Source organism: Melospiza melodia, chromosome 9 (genome assembly GCF_035770615.1).
Source record: "Melospiza melodia melodia isolate bMelMel2 chromosome 9, bMelMel2.pri, whole genome shotgun sequence".
Taxonomy (NCBI): Eukaryota; Metazoa; Chordata; class Aves; order Passeriformes; family Passerellidae; genus Melospiza; species Melospiza melodia.
In genome coordinates this window covers 10,152,243-10,166,306 of record NC_086202.1, presented here as the reverse complement: position 1 = coordinate 10,166,306, position 14,064 = coordinate 10,152,243, and the positions used below count along the sequence as shown (strand labels likewise).

The window sequence follows — 14,064 nt, the reverse complement described above, 5'->3', positions numbered from 1 at the left end:
CTCCGCAGCTAGTGGGAGTTGAGTTTTGACTCGCTGTGTGTAGGTGGGTTAGAATCTGGCCCTTGTGTAATATGGGGGGGATGCTTTCTGCCTCAAACCTTGTAGTGCCTTGTAGTGAAGCTCTGTTCATGGCTCAGGACCTGGCTTTGCTTTATAGAGTACAATCCACACATGTAAAACAGAGAATGTGTGAGATCTGCTGTGCCATGTTTTGAGTTATGCTTCATTTTGATCATGCACAAGCAGTGTGATTAGTATCTGGAAGCTTCATCTTGCTCTTGAAATTTTGTCTGGACATACTTGGAGTCAGGATCTTGCCTCCCAGTAGAGGGTATACCTGAATGTGCTGGTTAAATTTCCAAGAAAGGGAAGCTGAATGAAGCTGTTAAGGATTGCTTTTCTCTTAGAAATATTGAGGGAGACTGGCCAGCAGTATTGAGTGTAGTGAGATATGTGCAGGACTTCTTTTTGAGAAAGGATAATGACAGTATAAATGTTGGGCTGGGAAGCTGGATTAGTGGTCCATGCACAAGAGGCAAATATTCACCCCATATTCAAATCCCAGTGTCTTTGTGGGTTTGTACCTGCACACAGGTGCTCAGAGAAGGCTGACAGGACTGCACTGAACTCTGTTCAGCCTCAGCACATCCCCTCTGCCCATCTGCCCCAGTGCAATCTGCAAATGTAGATCAGCAACTCCCAGCGATGCTGGAGTTTCTGAACCTGCCATGGTGTGAGATCCTGACATGATTTGGAAAACAAAGCAGTGCCCCATGCAGGTGAGGTTCTGTATGCAGGGTCTTCTCAGTGGTGCTTGGCTTTGCAGTGCAGCTGGCAGGTTACCAGGGAAAACACAGAAAGTGGGGTGAACCCAGCAAATGGCATGAGAAGCATAAACCCCACTCCCTGGTGAGGAATGAGGCCTCCAGAAGTGCAAGAGCTGATGTAGCAATTTCCATGGGGGAACCCACTGTGTTCCTCTTTGTCACCCTGTTTACTTTATAAGCCTCCAAGGAAGAAGATCCTGCAGAGCTGCAGTTCCTGTTTTCCTTTGTGTATTAGCACTGAAGCCGTGTATGGGGATATCTGGGTGGCAAGGAGTCTATGCAGAAGCCCACAATTCTAGGCTCAGTTTATACTTGGTACTTTCAGTAGTTGTAAAATGTAATTTGTGTTCTCTTTAGACTATCCAAGTTGTGCAAAGAGGCCTTTGTGTAAACTAGAAGTAGGCCCAGTTGTTGATGTTATCTGCAGCCAAGCTGTAATTCTCTGCTGCAGCATCTGTCTGCTGGGAGGTGTCACTGTGTGTGGCTGAAGGCTCCTGATCCCTTTGTCCTCCCAGGTTTGGGGGAATCCTCTGCAGGAGTGTTGTTTTACAGCAGGGAGTCAGTCAGGGCTCGTGCTGATGGTGTTGCAGCACTGCCCAGTTAGAGCTGTGCTGCAGCTGCCCTGGGCTGATCTGCATCACTGATCACAGTGCTGCTGTGATGGCAGGAAACTTCACATTTTCTGATGTTCTCAGGGTCTTTTGAATTGTGAAGCTTGTTAGACCCAGCCCCTAGAGAAATTTTGTGTCCTGGGATGGTGGGGAGGATATTTGGGCAAAACCTGGTCAACTGTTCCCACAATTCTCTTGTTTTTCCATTATATTCACTGTACAGACAATTCTCTGGTTTAAGTCATATTCCTTCTTTGTCAGTTGTTTTGGTTTTCTTCCCACCTCAGCACATTTGTACCCTTTTTATATCTTCTCTGTGTAATGTTTCATCCACAACACATGCAGGGATTTATCCTTCATGCTTTTGTTTAACCTGACCTGGTGCTGTGCTCGGCAGTGGATTGGTTGTCACCTGTAGTGTTGTTTCCATCTGTTCTCCTGTTTGTAGGTAAGACTGACTTTTTCCTTTCCTGCTCCTGATGGAGCTTTCAAATCCATTTCTATTTCTGACCCAAACAGACTGGTCAATGTCCTGCTGCTGAGTTAATTGTCTTGCTTGTTGGAGTTCCTGCTGTTCATCATCTCCTGATCCCTCCTGACAAACTTCTGCCCAAATTCAAAGACTGGCTGCTATTTGTTCTCCTCCTGGGAGTGTTGGCTCTTACTCCCTACCTTCTTTGAACCAACAAAGATAGGATTTGTTTTTGTTGACTTATTTTGGGCTCTCTTGATCAGAGGCTGTGGGTCTCTGGGGCTGTGCACTTGGCTGGCCTTTGCCTGGATCTCTTCTCTATGAGACACTGCCTTGTTGATCAGCTCAGAGAGAACAGGCCTGCTTTTTCCATCTTGCTGGATATATTCCCATCTCTCTTTTCTGTGTTCCCTACTGTACTTTCAGTCCTTTCATTCTCTGATATGAAAGTGATTTCACTTCAGTTCTGTTGCTTTATGAATCCAGTTTGAAGTAGCCTTAGATGATTCCCAATATTATCTTAATTACTTGTTTATGCTTTGCTGCTTGCTCTGTGACAAGCAGGCATGTGGACTGAGAGCAATTCTTTTGCCTCAGTTTTGATTAAAGCTCCTCTCCATAAAATAGTCGATTATTTTCTGAAAGCTTCTCATTTATCTCCCACCATCTGTTACACCATCAAGAAGGGAGAAGTTGTGAGAAAGGACAGATGACATTGGCATTGCTGTTGGGGCTGCTGTGCCAGGGGTCATTGCCCAGGTGCCTGGGCAGCCCTAAAGCAGCATATAGGCATGGTAAGGTAACATGGCACAGCTTCTGATTTGCCTTTAACAGTGAGGCTACAAAGTGCAGCAGTTCATGAACTGCTTTACAAGCAGCCTGGCCATCTGGGAGCTGTGGGAGGTAGCCACCTTGCAGCCTTCATGGTTGGTGCTGCTCGTGAGTCAGAGCTGTAAGAACAGAAGAAATCAAAGCTCTTCCATTTTTCTCAGCCTTTCTTTTCCATGGATCTCCCAAATGCTGGATGAGTGTGTCCCTGTTGACAGAATACAGTCCCAGACATAAGGACATCTGAGTTCTCTTCCTGATTTTCTTACAGCCTGTGGAGCCTCTGTGCCTCAGTTTCCCTAGTACAGCATGCAGCTAACAGTATTGTCAATGTATTTTCCTGATTTAAAGTATGTTTCCCCCTGCCTTCATCTCCAGGCACAGTATTGCAGCAGTATGGTTGTAACATGAGACATAACTAACAAGCCTAAATACAAGTGAAGGAAGTCTGGCCTGGCCCACAGCCATATAAATGCCATCAGTTTCTTTTCAAACAAAGTGCAGTTCAGTCAGGTGGTGTTTACTCAAAAAGCCTCACTTTCCCCAGTGCATCTGAAGGCAGTTTCTTGAGGGCAGAAGATGTGTGTTTGCAGAGAAGTACATGTTCCCCAAACAGACTGCTGCACTGCAGAGGGCACAGCCTGGGCTATTTCTGGAAGTGACCATCTTCCTCAAAAGGGTAATGTTATGTGTGGGAAGAACACGTTACAGGGCAGGGCCTGGCATGCTGGGCCTTGGATCATTTCCTGAGCATGCTGCAGAAAGGCTGCACGGTCTGGGCACGTCAGATGACCTACATGGCTCCTGCCATCTGCACATTGTGTGGTTCCCACCATCTGTACATTGGGGTAATGCACACACTTTTCTAATCCTGTTTCTAGAAGCTATAGATGTTTTGGAGCTTGTAACTGTTTTAAAGAAGATGAGACTTAAGCTCCTGGGTTTTCTAGGTAGATTTGAAAATTGCCTCCTGTGTCTTTATTCTTTTTCTATGAGCCACTGCAATGCAGGTACCAGCAGCTGGGATGCTGGTTCTGATGTGGCCTTGGAAGTGGCCAAGTCCCTGACCATGTAGTGAGACTCACATATCCTGCTGGAAGTCAGCAGGACAGGGACAACATAGAAAAGTGTTTGTATTTTCCTGTCCTCATTCTTTGTCATGCTCTTCCTTGTGCATGGGAGAGCTTGGAAGTGCATGGTGACATTTTTCTTCAGCAGATCATGAAATACACAGTTTTGTCAATATATTAAAAAAAGGCAAGAAACTGTTTACAAGAAGCTCAAACTCCCGTGCATCATGAATCACAGACAAGAGTCTTGCATTGGTGAAGGCAAAAATATTCTTCTTCCTGACATGTGAGAATCTGCCTGAATTGTCTGAGTTCTAAATTGTTAGGGAAGATGTCTGCTGCATGTCCAAGGAGGATGGACTGGGGTTTCTCTACTGAAATGGCTGAGGTACTTCACCAAGTGAACATACATCAGCCTTTGTGTCTGATCTATGTGTACCAGCCCCCTTTGACGTGGTTAACTGTGGGCTGGGAAGAGAAGGAAGTGGTTTCTGTAGGACTTTTGCTCACTTGTGGCAGGAGTTAGAAGGCAGACAAATGGAGCAATGAATACACTTTGGAGAACTTGCTTCACTCTTGGCTGATGTCAACAAGCCCCTTTCAGGCCAGCTTGTTATGGGAGACCCCAACCTGTCTGTTCCTCACACTGATCTTTTCCAAGATATGAACCTGGGATCTGGACTGTGGAAGTGCTGGTGGTGCACAGCCAGGGGGGCCACCAGCAGGGCTTGTGCTTAGATCATGCAAAGTGGCCTAGAAAACAAAGTCCTTGGGGGTCTTCATGGAAGTGCTCAGAGGGACATAAAGATGCAATTCTGATTTTTCTGTGTCTTAGCTTTCAGTTTGGAAAGTGAGGATGCATGAGGATAAATGTGCTTGTGAGCTGCCCAGCCACTGCTCTCAGTGAGCCTGTCAAAAAGCCTGTAAGGAAAGCTCCAGTTCTGTATTCAGAGCAGGGCTTGGCTTGAGGCCACACGTTGAACAATGAAGAGAAAACAAAATATTGAATAGCTGCTTGTTCAGCAAACCCAGTTCCTCTTGGCCATACAGGGCCCTGCATGAGGACAGTTTTCTCTAGCATTTGGGGCTAGGAGGAGCATGTAGGGTCTCAGGTGGTGCAGGAAAAAGCCCACACCAGCACGCTTGCTCCCAGCCTGCACAGTGGGGAGGGAAGCCAGCTGGGGACTTCTTTGCTGGCCCCAGACTGCAGCACTGAATGCAAACAACATTCCTGCTGTTATGTTGCCTGGCCTGGAAAACCTTTCCCTGCAGAGTGCCACCTTGTGCTGCTTATTAGGATGTTAGTCTGGATTGGGGGAGCTCAGCTCTGGAGCTGGGATAAACTCATGGTGCTCAGCAAGGAGGATCTGTCTTCCTGCTCTTTTCTCCTGTGTGCTGAAAAAGCAGAACATGCACTGTCAGAACAGTGTTGCTTCCTCAGATGAGGGTTATGTCTGATACATCTTTGGGTTGAGTTTTATCAGTAAATTAACAGTGCTTTGTTATTGACTCCCATTTTAGATAGTTCTCTGGCACTTTGTACAGTGGTGTTTGAGAGTCGGGTTAGCTCACTTGGCAGACAGTGGGCAAGACATCAAGGCAGGTTTAGGTTGTTGTTGATTGTGGGCTTTTTTCTCAGTTTCCCACTTACACTTCACAGTGGTTATGTGATTTTTTGGGGGTATTTGACCCAAGAGTCAGATGGCATGAGTGTTCGTGCTAGCTGTCTCTGGGATGCCTGAGAACAGCTACCTTATCCTGGGGTTCAGGGAACCCAAATTAAGTACCCTGCTCTGCCACAGGTTTCTTGTATGACCTTGGGAAAATTATTTCTAATTTCTGTGTGTTGGTGTTGTCCCCCTGCATAAAAAGGATTACAGAAGACTTAATTTAGAAATGTTGCAAACAGAAATAATGGTTATGGGGAGCAGGTACCAAATTGAGAGAGGCTGTATAAATACTGTAGGTGACTTTGAATATATTTACTTCTTGAAGGGAAGCATGCAGTATACTTTTAAAAGTTGTTTTGACTGGGTCTTGCAGGACACTTTCCCAATACTGTGTAGAAACCCAGGGGTTGGTGGTTTTCTATAGCTGTGAACCACGTGGAAGAGTTCTCTTCTGCTCTTTGAGCTGAAAGCAGACTGTGGGGCCATTTCTCCTTTTCCAAAGATGAACAAACATGAACAGATGCCAGTACGGCTGCGTTCCCTTCTCTGTTGGAGACGGAGAATGTGAACTTTGGAAAGGTCTGGCTTGATCCTGGGAAAACAGCTTTGATCAGAGCCTTGGGAGGAATCTGATACTGTGTCCATCTAAGAGCCACAGAAAAGCTAGCCAGAGTGTGGGGCCAGCTTAATCTGGTGCATCTCCACTGACGTCAGTGAGAAGGTGAAACAGGCTGTTCCATCCCCTCACCTCAGCTCCTCGTGGAGAAGAATTTACTCTGGACCTCAAGGCCAGACAGTGTAGGGGGATCATGAGGTAGAAATGGTTTAAGATAATTTTTGTCTCTGGTACTGCTTGTAAGGAAACGTTTTGTTAGATTTGCTGATATGCAAGACTGAGGTGATGTTCTTGTTAGACTTGAGGCTGCTGCTTGCAGAGGGCATAAGGATGGCAGCAGAAGGACTCCTGCCCTGGCTGTGCCATCTTCTGTTCAGCTGCATTTTGCTCCTCCTCACTGTAGGAGCTCATGGCAGTGTTGAGTACCATAAGTTGCTGTGTTCCCATGGCTCCCCTGAAGCTCTCTGAGGACCAAACTTCTGGGCCTCTCATAGGTGAGGAGGGTTCACAGCTCCCTTAGAAAGGGCCCTTGAGCATCTCTGTCTGGACAGGAAGAGTTAACTCTTGTGCAGCCTTCATTTGTGTTGCCATTGGGCTGGAAGCCTCACGTGCTGCTGCTGCTGAAGGTTCTTTGTGGGTTTCCCAGGCTGGCTTCTGCCCTGGCTTCATAGGCTCCTGTGGTGTTGATCCACTTGGAACCCTGGCAAAGCACTGGCAAAACACTTCAGCCAGTAAGTTTTTTTTTGTGGACACAGGTGGGTTTAAAATGTAAAAAAGCTGTAGACCCCCCTTATTTTCCATGATTTTATTTTGTCATTTTTGAGGAAGAACTTGCATAGAGAGGAGTAATGTAGTTCACTGGTTTCAGAAGGATTGGTTATTCTTGGCCTGAAGAATGGAAGAAGGCATTTCCTGCAGGGGAATTTAGTGGCCCGGTGAATGGATGTCAGCTGAGCCAGAAGGTGGGAAGGGTCTGTAAAATGAGGAAGAATGAGATTGTATCTGGTGTGATGATGCATAAGCAGAAGACATAGCTGAACCTGAGTGAAGTAAGACAGAAAGCAGCTGGCCTGGTGTGCACATGAATGTTCTTGTTTTGCTAAACATGATTCAGGTAACTCTACCCTAGTTTTCACCAGCTGTGGAATATTTCTTTCATTATTAAACTCTTGATAAAGCTGAGTGTGGTGAGTGAATTTGGAGAAGCACTGGGTCTATGTAGGCATTAAGGATGTATGGGAGGAGCCCCTTACTTGTAGCCAGCAGCACCCTCTGAGACAACAGTCTATCTGTTGTGGTGCAGATGGAGCTCTTGGAGTCCTGGACTCCTCTGGAGCCAGGAGCTGATGCCAGATTCAGGCAGGAAGATGACCAGGTTCAGGAGAGATGACAGATCGTGGGGTCTAAATGCCATCTGTGTATTGCACAGGACAAGGGCTCTCAAGGACTGTGTTCTCCTCAGCAGAAAATAGTTACCTCACTGAGAACCCAAACCAAAATGCAGATGTTCTGCAAATGCATGTATTTGCCCATTTATCAATAATAAATGTGTAAACCAGAAAGGTCAGCTGTGTGTAATGTCATGTGGCAGCTTTGTGATTTTAATTACAGTAAAAACCCCAATGACAAATGAATTCAAGGCTCTTTAGAGCTTGTTCCTTTCTGCTGCAGTTAGTTGTGTTGCCTTACCTGTGCTTGGGCAAAGTTGGGCTGCCTCTGCCATGGTAGAAGAAATTTTATTTAAATAAAGAAAAATGGGGTAAAGTGCAAATTACTTGCAGGTTCTCATGTACTGGGGGACTTCAGTGGAGCTTAATGTTTCAACAACACCTCGTTACTTGTTGGATAGCAAGGTTGCAGGCAATATCACGGTAACTGGCACAAAAAGGTTGTTGCATTTGACCTTAAATTAGAATGACTGACAATTTCTGCTTCCCTCTTTCTTCCCATTATGTATGCAGTTTCAGGTATCTGGGGTAAATTGGGATAACTTGACTTTGTCCTCTTTCAACTTTTTGTTGCATAGACAGAGACTGCTCTGCTATTTTTGTTGTTGTTTGCTTGGCCTCTTTATCTTAAGCTTCTGAAACTCATTCTTGATCTTTTCCCAAGCTGTTTTCAAAATGTAGTGAGCAGGATCCTCCTCCTTAATAACATTTCTTCAGTTTTTAGGAGTAGTTATCAGTTTGGATGTTTTAAATTGACTGCTAAAGAATGACTGCTATAGAAACCTGACTTTCAAATGAGGACCCTGCAGACAGTTTGTGCTGGAGCTACTTTTAAATTGCAGCTGCCGTTTTGAGCAGGGCCAGTACATGTGCTTGGTCTTTTGTTTTCCCCTCTGAATGTGTCCATACCCCCCGGCTCTGGTTTCAGCTTTGCAGGTTCTGCCTGCCCTGCCCACCTGCCGGCAGGGATGTGAATTCCCCTGGTTTGTGTCCTTGTTCCCTGGGTGGCACAGGCAGTGGCTGACTGTCACAGTGGCGCACTGAGCACGCTGGTCACTTGCTGCCCTACAGCCAGAGTGTTCCCTGAGTTTTGGCAATAGTTTTCAGATGTGGTGTTCATCCTGTACCCATCAAAAAGCTGGTGATAGTGCACCAGGATGAGGCCTTGATTTCAGTCTGCTGATAGTCTCTAAGTTCTCAGTTAAGAGATAACACCAGCTCAGTTCAAGAGATCCAGTTACATTTGTTTCTGTACCTATTTAAGACACTTATTTTTCTGACTTGTATCAGTAGAGGCCCCTCCACTTTTTTCCACTTCACTGACAGCACTGTCCTTGTTTAACTCCAAATAAATCTTAGTAACACGTGCAGCCCAAAGATGAGGGGTAAAAACTAATCTTTAGATTAGGAGCTATAGAAAATGAAATGAGTAATGAACAGAAGAGAGAGGATTGTTTCCCTTTCTGTGTTGTCCAAGCAAAAGGAAACTGTCACAGAAAATTTAAATTAGTGAATGGTGATTGTGGGGAGCAGTGTTGGACTTTTTTCTTGAATTTGGGTGAAATAAAAAATTAAAACTTTTCCAGATGGTCCTAGTGAGACCAAGCAAAACATAGGCAGGTAAGAGAATAAGCCTCCCTGTAGGATTGATTCAATACTACTGAGATTCTTTCATTTGCATTCAGCTTCAGTGGAAGGTGTGTGTGGGGGGGGGGTGGGGGGGGAGTTGTTTTTTTGTTTTTTTTTCCTTGCCACAGCCGTGGTTAAAAGTCACAGCGAATATTTCCTGACTTGGTGAAAAGCCTGTGACCTCTCTCAGTTGTCTTGTTCATCAGAAGGCAGATAGGTAATAAAGAGTCTCCTGTGTGAGAGGAGTAAGGAGAACCTGCTGTTTTAATTTTGTTCACAGCAGTGGGCCAAACTTTGTTCTTTCAGTGCTGGCCTTGGTAATTGGCTCGATATAATACAGGAATTCAAGCCATTGCATATCTTTGGCCTTATAACTGCTAATGTCATAGCCGAGAAGAGTGCACAGTCTCCTGCAGGAGCACACAGTAAAGAAGAACAATAAGCATGTTTCAAACTATGTATGGGCAGTGGTTCTAAAGGGCCTCAGCTCAGTCCTGATGGGTTCATTTGGGTCCAAGTTGCCCAGACAAAGGATTTTGCTGGTTTAGACTCAGAGAGGTTGGGGTGGAGGGTAGAGGGGGTTGATTTGGGAGACTTTCTGGACCAAATATTATGTTCATGTTTCTGATTCCTGGGAATCAGAATGAAGGCATCCACTGCTGTAGGGAGGGAATTCAGGAGTTTTCTCAAGATGAAGAGTTTGACTATAGTGTGCCTTGCCTTTAGGGTATCCCATGTCCTGCTGAGCAGGGTGGCTTGCACAGGTGTATGCTAACATTTTTTTTTCCTCTGCTCTCAGCCATGGTCAGCTAAGGCTCATTTACCTTGTTTTTTGCAGACATCCACAGTTTAGTAATCATTTTCAATGCAGTTCTAACACCTGTTAGGCACTCCTCCTTCCTTTTTTTGGAGAAGCATTTAATTATGACAGGGTTTCCCTTGGAGCACATCCTCCATTCAGTTCCCTAATTGTAGAATTCTCTGTGGGATTCTCCAGATGGAGGATAGAGGATAATCTTCTCAGAGCTCCGGAAGAAATGTGATGCCAAATTAAAGAAAATAGATCCTTTTTATTAAGCTCTTGGGTTCTTTTTACTCTTATTTTAAGGTGACCTTCCGTTGAAGAGAAATGTTGGACAAATGGCTATCCTTTTAAATAATCCTCAACAACCTTACCTGGGTTAGATTAGAAATCCTGAATGGATTTAAACTTTTTTTGCCACTCATTCTATCATCACAGAGGCAAGGAGAATGAGCTTGCCTGTTTCCCTTTTGTTTCTAGCTGGTTTCATTTCCAAGCTGCAAAGCTCCAAATAAAGGAATACTGGCAGTGTGCTTGGCGTGGTGGGCAGGTATAAAGACAAAGCCCCCTCCTTTGTGGAGGGTCACAGTGTCACTTTATGGGTCACTTCACTGCATGCTGGTGTTGTGGCAGTGCTGTTCCCATCCCCAAGGGCTTTCCAGGCATCCTAAATGTGCTGTGCAGTGCCAGAGATGTTTGCAAACAGGGCACTACTGGCTATCCCATTTTGTGCCCAAATGCTGGCCATGTCTGCTTCTGCTAAATTGGCTAAATCTGGCATGTGATGGCTGAAGGGCTCCAGGGGCTGTCCCTACAGGGCCAGTTCTGCTGGAAGGAAGGTTCCCATGTATTTGATGCACAAATTAATTCTCTATGAGCTCCTGCATTAGAAGATGATACTGATATTTTTATAGTGTGAATGAAGAAATTAAAGCACAAAGAAACAACTTCAGTCCGGTACTGAGTTGGTGGCAGTGCCAGGAGTCTGGAAATTACAGGCTCTGGTTCCTTGTTCTAATCATTGCCTCTCTTTAAGATTTTGTGTGCATTTAAGTCTCTAGGGAACATTTTCTTTAGCAGTAAGGGTACCAGCATTTGCACTGGAGGGAAGGAACGTCTTGTCAGCAAGGTTATAGATTTTAATGTATGTAGTTGGTTGGCTTTGCAGTATGATGTGCCAATGGGGATGTGTACAGCTTGCAGCAGTTGAACTTCAGTGCTCAGAGGTCAAAGGTGGCTAATCCAATTTTTTTTTTTTTATTTTCCAGGTCTACGCACAACGAACTAGAAAAGAACCGGTAAGTAGCTAATGAGCTGAATTCTAAAAAATGTAAGCCTGGTGAGTGTAATGTGCTTTGACCTTACTCATGCAGGTGCTGTTTGATCAGCTTAGACAGCTGTGAGTGACCACACTGCATCATGTAGTTTTCAAAGTTGGGGGGAAGACACAAAAAGATCTGAAAAAGAAGCTTTGTTTTTGGTTGGGTTTTTTTTTCTCTCTCTCTGAAAAGGCAAGAAGTGACCCAGTTTTGTGACTAATCTGTATGCAGAGTAAATACTGTTCTTCTCCTGACACAGTGAAATCTGATTGGGGCACTTTCCATACATGAGGTTGCTACGGGATCAGGTTTCTTGGGCGCTGGGTACTATGTGTTACCATGAACTGAAGGGCAGAGCCCTGTGCTCTGCACCCTCTCCCCCCACCCTGCACTGGGCTGTCACAGTCTCTGTAGCACAGAAGAAAATACCATTGTCCAGAGGCTTGGAGCTCTGGCTACCTGTGCTCCTGCAGAGACTCTCCTAACCTGTTCTAGGGTTGCGCCTGTTTATCCTTGAATCTGATGTTTTAGCAAGCCCTGCAGTTTTGTTACTTGGCTGGCTCTTCTAAATGACTCAACCCTTTTGTAACAGGAGTTAAAGTAAGATAAATACCGTTGAGACAAGGGGAGCCAGTTCACACACAGATCAGATTATCGCCTTCCATTCAGGATGCTATAGTTAAGGTTGTGTCAGGGTTTCCATTATAAACTTATCTTGGCTCTTCTGTGGGATTTTAGGGGGGCTGAGGGTGGGTGTCTGTGTTTTCTGTGGCTGCTGTAACAAAGGCGGTGCTTTGGCCAGCTGCTCCTATGAAGAAACCCCCAGGGTGGGAAGAAAAGCTCAGTCTAGATAGGTTGATTGCCTCCTCTTCTCTCTTAGCAGCCATCATGTAACAAGGGATGGGAGTTCTGTGAGGATGGCCAAAGACACACAGAGCTTTGAGCCAAATGTGTATTTTCGTTCAGACAAGGTCTTCCCCTGTGGCTTCAAGGGAATTGGAGCTGAGTACCTCATAAATTGTGTTGCCTCAGTTTCCCCCACATCTGCCTCTCCCTAGCAGCAGCAATGCTGGGAAGCAGCTTGGCCTTTGCATGGTGTGGGTGTTTTCTTCCAGCCTGTGCTTCTCCCTCCTGGTATTTTTGAGTAACTACAGAATTGCCATGGTCTTACCTCTCTGGGTTGATGCAGGGAAGGTTTTTTATTTGGGTTGTGTTGCTCCCTGAGCTTCAGCCTTTCCAGTCCCTGGCTGAGCTGTGTTGAGGAGTGTTGGCTCCTGGGTTTTCCAGTGCTCTCTCTGGTTCTATTTACCAGTGAGGGAAAGGAAATGCAGTCCTTGGGTCTGACCCAGAACTGAAGGTGCTTTTTTTCTCCATGACAACAGTAAACCGTCACTAATCTTCAGTGTGCTTATTTGCATATCTAATTGTTACTGCAAATGCTGCTTTTACTCAGTGCAGCTTTAGAGCAGAGCTGTTTCCATCTTTCCCTGGACCAGCCTGGTCCTATCACATTGGCCAAGTTTGCATGGATATGTGATCATCTTCTTCTAGCCTGAGGGCAGGCAGCAAAACTTCAAATTCTTAGCAGCCAGTGTTACATACTTACTGTCCAGCTAAGGACTCTGTCAACTGATAGGATGGGGATGTGCTGGGTATCAGTTGTCTGTGTGAGTTGAGGAAGTTCTTGCCTTGATTCCCTGTCTTTAACTGAGGACAGTTACATTCTCTGAGGTGGGGATACCATAAGGATTAACTATTGACTAGCATGTCAGGAAGTGTTACTTGTGAGAGGAGTGTTATTACTTGAGCTCCCCCTTATGCCTCCTTTTCCTCAATATTGACAAGGTGTTTGCTTGTTGCAGAATTTGTCCTTCCATTTTCAGTCGGTGTAATATCTCTCTCTTCCTCTCCTTTTGTCTGTTATTCTCCTTAGTCCCCACCTGCTCCAGGCTGAAGATTCCTAACCATCAGCCTTCTCAGCAAGGTCTTTCCTCCAGGGCTTCCCATGCCGGGGCACTGTATTCCAGGTCTGTCTCAGACATGGTTTTAGAAGCCTTTGGTTTTCATCCTTCTGGGAAGGGCACACATTTGATCATGTTGGGTGCTCTGTACAGGCAAACTCCTGTATCTGGGAACTTTGCTCAGGAGTCTGATGTTCCTGGTTTGGGATTGTCTGTCCCTTGATGCAGATGCTGTGGCTTGATCAGCTGCTCCCATGTGCAAACCCAGCTAGATGCTGTGGTGCCCTTGCTGTGTTTGCAGTGTTCATTACCAGTGATTTGGGCAGCGAGTTGCATACGGAAGCATTTATTTTCAAACTCCACAGCAGTGTTTTCTGAGTGAGGGGGATTGTTTCCTGTGTTCCCCAGCTCCTTTTTTTATTTGCTGTGTTGTTGAGTTTGTCAGTGTCTCCAGACTTAACTGTTGCAGATATAAAAGCCCTGATACTAATGGCTTTGTGGCTGACAGGTGCTCATTTTCCCTATTATTTGAGATTATTCCTTCTGAATCTCACTGTTATCTCTATTATTGACACACACTATAATTTTCAAAATTGTCCACTATTAGGTCTCTGACTCTGTTTTTTTCTCTTCTTGTCTGTGAACAGCAGTCTTCTTATGTTCAGTTAAATTTTCGTTTAACCCATTCAACAATTACACAGAGTTTGTTTTAAGCAGTAGCAAGAGAATATTAGTAAAACAAAATGCTCTCCTCCTTTCTGAATATGTGATTTAACTTGGACTCAGTATTGCAGAGCTGATGATGTTTTAG

At 45.2% G+C, this 14,064-nt stretch overlaps 1 protein-coding gene across 2 annotated transcripts in view; it reads left to right on the top strand.

Moving 5' to 3' along the window:
* The window catches only part of MXI1 (MAX interactor 1, dimerization protein), a 54,850-nt gene that overhangs the window by 15,588 nt on the left and 25,198 nt on the right, over positions 1-14,064 (top strand). For both annotated transcript variants that reach the window (XM_063163222.1, XM_063163223.1), the window contains exon 3: positions 11,242-11,271. In XM_063163222.1, coding sequence (XP_063019292.1) covers positions 11,242-11,271 — 30 coding nt within the window. The remainder of the gene's footprint in view (positions 1-11,241; positions 11,272-14,064) is intronic.